The sequence below is a fragment of the Suillus subalutaceus genome, assembly GCF_016647625.1.
Source record: "Suillus subalutaceus strain FC151 chromosome Unknown DFJ58scaffold_572, whole genome shotgun sequence".
NCBI lineage: Eukaryota > Fungi > Basidiomycota > Agaricomycetes > Boletales > Suillaceae > Suillus > Suillus subalutaceus.
In genome coordinates, this window is record NW_024540821.1 from 7011 (window position 1) to 17447 (window position 10437).

At 49.9% G+C, this 10437-nt stretch overlaps 2 protein-coding genes across 2 annotated transcripts; one reads left to right on the forward strand and one right to left on the reverse strand.

Moving 5' to 3' along the window:
- Nucleotides 1-6363: 6363 nt before the first annotated feature.
- DFJ58DRAFT_738876 (uncharacterized protein) lies at nt 6364-8294 on the reverse strand (the record flags this gene model as incomplete). Its single annotated transcript, XM_041387014.1, has 5 exons — nt 6364-7136; nt 7187-7360; nt 7416-7519; nt 7578-7996; nt 8061-8294. The coding sequence occupies 5 exons, from the start codon at nt 8292-8294 to the stop codon at nt 6364-6366; spliced, it is 1704 nt and encodes a 567-aa protein (XP_041234811.1).
- Nucleotides 8295-9510: 1216 nt separating this feature from the next.
- On the forward strand, nt 9511-10179 carry DFJ58DRAFT_738878 (uncharacterized protein; the record flags this gene model as incomplete). The annotated part of the gene is made up of 2 exons (XM_041387015.1): nt 9511-9737; nt 9789-10179. 2 exons carry the CDS (start codon nt 9511-9513, stop codon nt 10177-10179), a joined length of 618 nt encoding a protein of 205 aa, XP_041234812.1.
- Nucleotides 10180-10437: the final 258 nt, after the last annotated feature.

Below are 10437 nucleotides of genomic sequence, written 5' to 3' on the forward strand. Positions count from 1 at the left end.
GCACCCAAGCACCTCACCTCCATGCATGTATGATCCGTCGCCAACTCATTCTGCCTTGCTTTTCAGCTCACTTACTAGTATAGCACAACTTACATGAGGTCTTGCATGTTTGGACTTACAGGTGTGTTTTTCTCATGTATTTACTATGTATCAGCATGACTTACAGACATTCAACCTAGCACACAGCCCCAGGACACATCAGCGCTCACTGACATGGCACGAACATATGTGCACAGCAACCAGGGGTCAAGGTTTGGTGCATTGGGTATCCTTTGCCATTGCTGACCCTCTCATCTGTCACACTATGCTGACCATCACTGACCCTTCAAAACTATAATCGCATTTCCAACAAGACACCTCAAGTTTATCCAAGGCAGTATGATGCAGGCCCTCTTGTTGATGCAGCCGAAGATTAGTGTTGCTCGCGCAGATGCTAAGGACATCAATGTAAGTCATTCACGTCACCATAGTTTCAACTCAGATGTCTTCCACTCCTCTCGTTCTGGCGCCTTCCGGTGTCATTCGCATATGTTTGAGCCACATCAGCATTCGCTGATGTGTGCTGGGCATGTGTGCTAAGCATTGGCAGCTGTTGGGATTGGGTGGGGGCAGTAGACGGTGGTCTGGATGCTGCTGGTGGTGCTTGCATACCCATGGGTATACGCATCATGGGTATGTACCTGTAGTGAGAGCCCCTTCAGTGACAAATCCCGTATTATACGGGTCACCCGACCTACATAATATCCCGTGTAATATGGGCCAGCGGATTATGGGCCGATGTTATGTATATTCCCGATGTTGACGGGTGGGCTGGGAGGCATATTATTTCCGATGGAGACGGGTGGGCCCATCTATGCTGATGTTATATATATCATCGACGATAGCGGATGGGCCGGGAGAAATATTATTATGGAGATGGGTGGGCCCATGTGGGTAATATGTAGAGTAGGATTGACATATATTATAGACCTGAGGAGAGATGTATAGCAAATAGTATTATATAGACGTGTGGGCCGACGTATTAGTATTATTTTGTAGACGGATGGGCCGAGGGAGCGGTGAAATATTTATTAGATAGACAGGTGGGCCGACGTGGGGTAATATCAGATAGACGGGTGGGCCGAGGGTGAGGGGAATTATTTATTACATAGACGGGTGGGCTGAGGGTGAGGTGAGTTATTTATTAGATAGACGGGTGGGCCGACGTGGGGTAATATCAGATAGACGGGTGGGCCGACATGGGGTCATATTAGATAGACGGGTGGGCCGACGTGGGGAATTCTACATAGATGGGTGGGCCGACGTCGGGTAATATTAGATAGACGGGTGGGCCAAGGGTGAGGTGAATTATGTATTAGATAGACGGGTGGGCCCAGATACATATCATATAGACAGATAGGCCTAGGTATTGTACATTTTTACGAGTTTCGAGGCTCGAGTTAAGAAAATTCAAATTCAAGATGATATACATTTTTGTTGTCTTGAAATACCGAGACCCGAGACCCGAGATTCGGCACTCGGTAGTCGGTGAAATGAGTACAGAAATACATAAGATAATACACATTGTTCTCAGAAATCACAAGTTTCAAATGTCGATTTGTAAATCACGAGTCACAAGTCTCGAGACTCGAATCACCGAGTACCGAGTACTGAGAACCGAGTACTGACACCCGACACCCGGAATTCGGCACTCGGCATGCGAGACAAAAGATTGGAAACAAAACTCAAAATTCGAGACTCGAAAGTACTGACTACCGAATACCAAGTACCGAGTACTGAATCTCGGGTCTCGGTACTTGGTATTCGGTACTCGACACGATGCTCGAAACTCGTAGAACTGTTTCGAATCACCGAGTCCTGACTACCGAGTGCCGAGACCCGAGATTCGGTACTCGGTATTCGGTACTCGACACGATGCTCAAAACTCGTAAAACTGTTTCGAATCACCGAGTACTGACTACCAAGTACCGAGTACCGAATCTCGGGTCTCGGTACTCGACATGATGCTCAAAACTCGTACAACTGTTTCGAATCACCGAGTACTGACTACTGAGTGCCGAGACCCGAGATTCGGTACTCGGGTCTTGGTACTCGACACGATGCTCAAAACTCGTAAAACTGTTTCGAATCACCGAGTACTGACTACCAAGTACCGAGTACCGAATCTCGGGTCTCGGTACTCGACACGATGCTCAAAACTCGTACAACTGTTTCGAATCACCAAGTACTGACTACCGAGTACCGAGTACCGAATCTCGGGTCTCGCTCGGTAGTCAGTACTCGGTGATTCGAAACAGTTTTACGAGTTTTGAGCATTGTGTCGAGTACCGAATACCGAGTACCGAATCTCGGGTCTCGGCACTCGGTAGTCAGTACTCGGTGATTTGAAACAGTTGTACGAGTTTCGAGCATCGTGTCGAGTACCGAATACCGAGTACCGAGACCCGAGATTCGAGTGCTTTCGAGTTTCAAGTTTCAAGTTTCAAATCTGTCGTCTCAAGTCCCGAGTGCCGAATTCCGGGTCTCGGGACTCGGAACTCAGTGACTCAATCAATGGACTGGCAGAGGTTACATTCATTGAAAACTTGTATATACATCTATCACTATGCAATTATGTAGCCATGTCAACCTCCACAGAAGACTCTTCAACCTTCACCTCCACCTCAACATCCATGTTGCTGGAAGAGTCATATTCTGGGACAAGGTTGCTTGGATCACCTGGGTCCACAATTTCGCCAGACGCATCTGGATCCCCTGGATGAACAACTTGGTTGTAGTCGAACAGGAGACCCTCAATGGCAGAGGCATCCGGGAATGTCGGGGCTGCGGGTGTGGGAGCCATTGTTTCCATACTGAGATCAATCAGAGGAGGGAGTGCGGATTCTGGGGGTGACATGGTGCGGGGGCCGGATTGATCAAGCAACAAGGATGTTGCAGGGGCAGGAGTGTCGGGAAGTGGGAATGAGGGGTGCCGGTCGATGATTTCGCGCCTAAGGCCTTCATGAAGGCGTTGCAGGGTGTCAATCTTACCATCCTGCTCTGCCACACGAGCCTCCAGAAGAGCGATTCGAGCTGCGCCATCTCGAATCGCAATGGACATGGCATGGAGATCTGGCATGGGCACCCCAAGTGCTGCAGCAGGGACTGCCGACCTGGAAGACGGAAGGGCTACAAGGGAAAATGAAGGTCAGACGGTGATGAAAAACTCGGGTGACTTACGAGCTGGTGCAGGTGCGGGTGCAGGTGCAGGTGCAGGTGCAGGTGCAGGTGCCTTGACGGCAGTGATAGTCTTGCTGCGACCACGCGTCTGGGTCTTGGGAGTGGTCACAGCAGTGACACCAGAAGTTCCGGCCCGGCCACGAGACTGACTGCGAGTTCGGGCCCTGGACTGGGAGGCAGGGGAAGCTTTGGAGGGGGCGGGAGTTTGGGATGCGGGGGGAGCCTTGGAGGGAGTCTTGGAGGAAGCCCTGGATGGTGTTCTGGACCTCGTCTTCCGGGTAGTAGAGGAAGAACGATCGCGAGGAGGCGGGGATCCCATAGTCGCGGGGGTGCACTTGATCTTCTTTGTTGTGCAGTAGACGCACGACATACATGGAGCCCCGGTCCTCTTGTCCGGCCGAGTTGCGCAAGGCCAGTTGTGCTTGTGGCAAGCATAGCATGGGTTGTTCTGTTGGTTGTATTTGTGTATGGACACTTGAGATATTTCAAAGTACTCACCGGTCCGGGAATGAGAATGTCAACTGCAGGGATGACTGGGGGTGCCTGCACCGGAGGTTCGGGAGTGGGCTGGGAGGGCTCCACAACTGCTGCGTGACTGCCGGCAATCACCTGGTATAATGTAAGCACACACCCGAGTCCCGGACGCATAAATGACACTTACTGTGGCAGGGCCAAAGGGCTTCTTCTTGGGTACCCGGGGCGAGCGAGGCGAATCAGGCATCCTTGCGACAATTGTGGAGAGCCGGGGAAGGACGACCTCCGGCACTCCACCCAAAGGTGGCTACACGAAAATGAGAGACAATGAAAAAATGAACAAGACGACATACCTGCATAACCGAGTCTTCATCATCTTCCGACTCCACGATGGCCTTGGACTTCACAACGCGAGCAGACCTCTGACGCTTGTGACTCTTCATCGCGGATTTCGGGGGTTGGGAGGAGGGTCCAGAAATCAAGGGGGACTTCCTCTTCTTACTCCCTTCTGCCTCGGGGTCTGGGTCAGCGAAGACGGCCTTACCTTTCCCCTTGTCCCGGGACTCGGTGGTGGGGTTGGTGGAAGGGCCGGCGACATTGCCGGCAGGGATGGCTGGGGAGGGAAGGTTGACAGGAATCGGACCTGTGGATGGGGGGGCAGCAGTTGGGAGATCGAAGGTCTGGTCGCCTAAGGCGTTCCAGGCGAGGACCTTGGGGTACCAGGCGTGCCTCAGAATGCGAGGATCGTCATACCCGATGGAGTGCCAGTCTGGCCAGACCTTGGGAACCATGTTGCGGATGCGCTGGAGCTCTTTGGAGCACGAAATGATGAGGCCGGGAATAGGACCATCCCCGGACCCATACTCCTTGGCTACATCAGACTACCAAGATGTTAGAGAAGAAAAAGCACCCAAACAAAATACATACCACAAGTGTAGCAACCTGTTTTCCCAAAGCCGAGTGGCTGGGACCCGGGGGAATCTGCCGGGCGGCACTGATGATGGCCATGATCTGGGCAGCGGATGCCTTGAGATGGGTCAAAGAGTTGTCAACTGGAGTGGACATGATGAGTGGGTTGAGAGATTTAAAGATCTTGAAATCAGATTGAAATCAGTTATCAGAAAGATGAAGTTTCAAACAAACAAGACATTTGATGGGCGATCCACAAAATCGTTTATTGTTTGTGTTTGTTTGGTCGTGGTTCAACTTTCGGCAATTGCCGGCTTTGTGTTGAACTTCGAAGTTTTTTAGATCATCAGTCAATCAGTCCACCAATTCTCCACACATGAGTGCCCATCCAGCCGTTAGATTTAATGACCCACCGGTGACCGACTATAATTCTATGGATGTGGATGACTCATCTATGGGCCGGGCATCACTAGGTATGTTGTATTCTTATCATGCCTTATCTATTCACCGGGTATCCCTTAGATGACTTAGATGACTTATACCTCGGGCCGGATGATGACATAGAATATGATTCTATGTCATCCGGACCCCCGGATGCGTCGGCTGCAATACCCGGTATGACTATACATTACTGATGACCTGGGATCACCATGCATGCTAACTTCACCCTTGAAGATCAATCACATCCGGGTCAAGCTGATGATGCCAGCTGTCTCATTGATCCAGACTTGTACCTCGGGCCTGAGGATGATGTCATTGATGTTGATGAGTTGCTGGACTCTGCTGATCCTCCCACTTTTGCTCCGGCTACCTCAGAGGTGTCTATTTCATGTGGGTCCATTCATTCTGGACCATTATGGAGACTGATCTTATCTCCCAAGCCGACAAATCATCTACCGAACTCCCTGCAGACCAGCCGGAGCTCAATATCGAGGATGTACGGTTGATGGTCCGGGAGCTCCATCCTTTCGGAAAATACCAACACCCAGAATGTGAGTATCTGAAAGCAGAGCAGTTATCTTTGAGCTAATCTTTCTGGAAGACCAATCCGTCCAAGATCGACTCCATGATTACAAACGCCGTACTGGAGGTCTTCCTGACCCTTCCATCCAACAACTAATCGAGGCCGAGCGTCCATTCCGAACTGCTTGGGCAGAAACATCCGACAAACTGAAAAAAGCTGATGCAGACCTGCAGAGGTTGCAAAGAGTTGAACAGATGAGCATTGAAATGCTCAGGGTAGTAGATTCCATGATTGAACACTTTGAAGAACAACTGACCATGTAAATTACTGCATTGCAACCTGTGAATTTTCATTGACATCCCCACATCATGTACACTACCGAATTTTTCAATACATGTCCCCGGGTGTCGAACGGGACTCGATACACGATGGTCGGGATTCGATAATTGGGACTCAACACTCGGGACTCGATAGTCGGGACTTGATGTTTGATATTCGGGAGTCGATAATCGGGACTCAACACTCGGCACTCGATTTTCGGGACTCGATGTTCGATGCTCGGACTCGATGCTCAATAGTCGGGACTCGGTGTTTGACGAATCTCGGGGTTCGGGACTCGAGGTTCGATAGTCGGGATTCAATGTTTGTGACTCAATAGTCGGGACTCAATAGTCGGGACTCAATAATCGATATTGACTAGTGGGGACTCTGCATATCATATTAGGTCTGATATATGAAAGTTACACATTGACATGTAAATACAAGCAGGTAATGGCAGGCAGTGTAGTATCAGCCCATTACTTCTTTCCCCTTGCTCTCGTCACTCGAGTGCTTGTGTCCAATGGCTGCTGTGTTGACTTACTCCGGGTTGTCCTCGCCGATGGCTCAATCACCGCTTTCTTTCCCCGCATGTTCTTCAGCGCCGGCGACCTATTGACTCGTTCTGTTGCACCATCCTCCTGAACATTGCGAGTGACTCTCGCAGTCAGCCCAGTCAGGAGGTCGCCCATTCGCGATGTCAGCAGTGCACCAGTCTTCCCTGCATTGACCGGGCGAGGCTTTGGAATTGCATGTGGGACCGCTGTCCCTTCATGTGCTGTCGAAGGACCAGGCTCTGTTCTGGGTCTCTTTTGCGGGGATCTACCTTCCTCTGTGTCATCATCAGCATCATCCTCCATGTGATGAGTGTCGTCCTCGGGATTGCTCTCTGGATCACTCTCGTGATTGGCCTCGGGATCACTGTCAGTTTCGGTCGATGAATTCCGAGGCCTTCGGATCATAACTCGTCTGGCATTACGAGTCCGATGAGAAGGTGAATTTCCGGATACAACCGAGGCTACCATGTCCCCATCTCTGTTCCTCCATGCTTTGAACAGGAATGTTGGACCTTCGCCTTTCTCCTGCCGAGCATACCAGAAATTCAGTAAGGCGGTCGTGTCCCAATGTTGCAACTTCGAAGGCTCCTTCAAGTCCACATCCGCCGGAAGATATGTTCTTGCCACAAAGTCATCCTGACTTTGTACGATGGCGCTCCATGGCACAACTGCCTTGACAATCCCAGAACAGATACCTGTATAAATGCATTCAACAAATGTTCGGGTGTTGCGACGACGGACTCACGATAGTGCGATGTGAGAAATGCTCTGACGATGGCTTTCTTCTCCTCAAGTTTCGTCTCGGTGATGTCAGGAAGCACCGGCATCCCATCCCCATCAATTTCGAGTTCGAAAGCAGGCTTCCTGATTCTCTTTCGACCTCCATTCACCTGTCGCCCACCATCTCGTGCCCCAGCACCTATCATGACAAAGATCAACCAATTCATTCCAGTAGCCAGAGATCAAACACTCACCGAATTGTTCCTGCGCGTACTCCTGCCAAACTGGCTCGATGTCCTCCCAGTCCTTCGTCTTCATGAAACTTTCCCCATCTCCTAATGCCTCGTTATCATCGTGCCTGCATGAAATGTATTGAGATCGAAGATCGATGATCTGCGATGACAAAATTGACTTACATCCCGAACAGCACCTCTCCCTGTTCATTCTTCCATGCCGACATCACAAACACTCTCATCCCGCATTGCCTCCACATCTCCTTCGAAAAGTGCTCCATATACGCCGGTCCCTTCTTACGAGCCACTTGTGCTTGTATCTCGGGAGGAGGAAAGTTGCTGGACCATTCTTCAGCCGTGTCTTTCGCCTTCTCCAACTCATCATCGGACAATTCAGCCATGACTCTTTTTACAGCCGCCTGATAATGCTTGAACATACCGGGACCTCCTGGCTTTGCCCCGGACTCGTCCTCAATCCTCTTCAGCACCTCCTCCCGTTTCTGCTGGTAGATCACCTGCCTAGGAGTCCATTTCCTCCCATACTTTATCATGTCCTTCCTCTCCTTCTTTTTCTGGTTGTTGAACAACCATGTCTTGTACATCTGAGAGTTCATGGAAGAATAAGTTGTTAAAATTTTAGTTTTGAATGAAGCAAGGATGAATCACCTGCTTCCTCTTCTTCCATTGTGCTTGGTCGACCTTGGGAGCAAATAGCCTGGCAGCCCTAGCTATGGCAGTGAAAACTGCCCTCTTCTCAATCCTTTTCGCCGAAGTCCACTCAGGAAGGTAGTTCTTCAACTCCGAAATTTCGTTATCCGTGAGCTTCTGTGTCTGTGGTTGACGCGCCCTATGTCTTCCAGAAGTGGAAGTCAACTGAGTGGAATGACCTGATCTTGCCATTGTGAATGAGATTGCAGAAAGGGCTGAGGATGAGCAAGGTGGAAGTAATATAGGTGACAAGTTCAACTTTGAGCAAAGCCTAACAGTTGGTTAATCGACCCATAGTGGACGCAATTCCATTATTGGAAATGAATTTGTAATGACGCATCAAGCCCGCATAAGATCACATTGCAATAACAATTTATTCGCATTCCTGAGCTCGTGCTTTGCTTGCAGCCTTAGAAAATAACATGAAGATAGGTAGATGCACCCCACTGCAAAGATCCCACAGGGTAGAAGCAAGGGGAAGCAGAGGTAGGAAAATTTGGGTCAAGGTCCCACTTGCAAGCACAAAAAGACGTGCATACAGGTCCATGCCTAGCTCTCCCCCAGAATCACCAACACTTCGGCCTGTTGAGGCACCACCTCTTTGGGAAGACATTCCTGATAATACTTACGAGCAAGACCAAGGCTCATTTGAGCCTTTGCAACTCCCAAAAACCATGGCAAGTTCATGTAAAATGTTGCATTGCAATTCAAATGATAGCTAAGTATAACAAATCCAGAGTCAGAATGACTACCTCAGGCAATGGCTGCCAAGGCAGAAATCATATCTGCATCACCTCCTGGATCGAGAAGCTCCACCAGAAGATAGGAGATGCGTCGTCTGCGACCAGGATGGGGTCTACAAATGTCAAGATTGTCTTGGGGAGCCACTCTATTGCACTGGCTGTTGCAGAAGTCAACATCTTTGCAATCCCTTCCATTGGATCAGTCAATGGAATGGTCAATTCTTTGAGCAAAGTTGTCTCGCTCACGTCGGACTCGTCATACACCTCGGTCATGAGGGCAAACAATGTCCGGTACTTACGGATAGGTGGGACTTGTTCGAAGAAGATGAACCGGAAGACCAGCTTGAGCCTGAAGATCTACCATCTGTGTCGGGACCCGAGTTCCAGCCGAAGGAAAACACCATGGTCATCATTGACAAGTCCGGAGTTCATCGCCTCCGGGTTCGATGCTGCGATTGTCCAAATGCCATGAGTCCAGACCTTCAAATGTTTCGACATGGATTTTTCCCCGCTTCATTTAACAAGCCGAAGACTTTATTCACCTTCAGGGTTCTCGATGATTTTCTACTGGACAACCTTGAATGTGGGACCTCGGCAATGAACTATTACAGCAAGCTCCGGCGAATGACCTCGAGGATGTTTCCACACCTTGTACCGGTAATGCCATGTCTCTCTCATCTAACGGACATTATATTGACAAGGCATGGGGCAAGGACCGATACCGAGAGCTCATGAGAGTCGCCCGACAGTGGAGGCAGTTGAAGACGATGAAATGGCATGGCTTCGGCCATTGTTCCGACAGCCCGAATGCAGGAGATCTCGCATTATTTTGCCCGGCATGTCCTCAGCCTGGGATTAATGTGTCCTTCTCAGGGGATGAATCACTTGATGAGTGAGTCTTCCTCGATACCGAAGTCACCTCAGCGATAATAACAACTCCAAGGTGGAAATACACCCGGTCATTTGTTATGGATGGAAATTTCAAAGCTGAACACCTGCATCCCATGAAGCCATTTGATGAAGTTTGGCTGTCAGATGGGTTGGGATTCATGGTGGGAAAGGACAGGTATAACACGCATCTTGCAGAGGCTGCCGACACTTTAGAAAAATCAAGCTGCAACAATCACCGGGCAGTAAATCAAGCAAATGCGGCTCGGCACAAGCTGGAATCCACGGGCATCGGGGGAGTAGCCTGTGCGAGACACGGTTGCTTTGTTCCTCACTCGATGGTAGATTTTCAGAAAGGCGAAGGCAAGCCGACCCAGCCATTCAATATTCATGAGTTAACCATGCATCATTCGCAGACAAATGAACATGGACTATGCCCTTTGTGAGGCTGCCCGGCACAACATGGAAGGCATCACCAGGGCGGTCACCTTCTATTGATATCAACTGTCAATACAACAAGCACTTCGGGTTCGGGTGGATTCGAAGCCGATTTCTCGAAATGGTTCCGGAATTGACCATCATTCCGGAATCGGGTTGTGGCACATCCAACCGAATCAGGACAGCTGCTATGTCCGATATGCGTCGAATTTTATCGAAGGCATCGGTCGGATTGATGGAGAGATCATGGAGACCCTATGGTCACG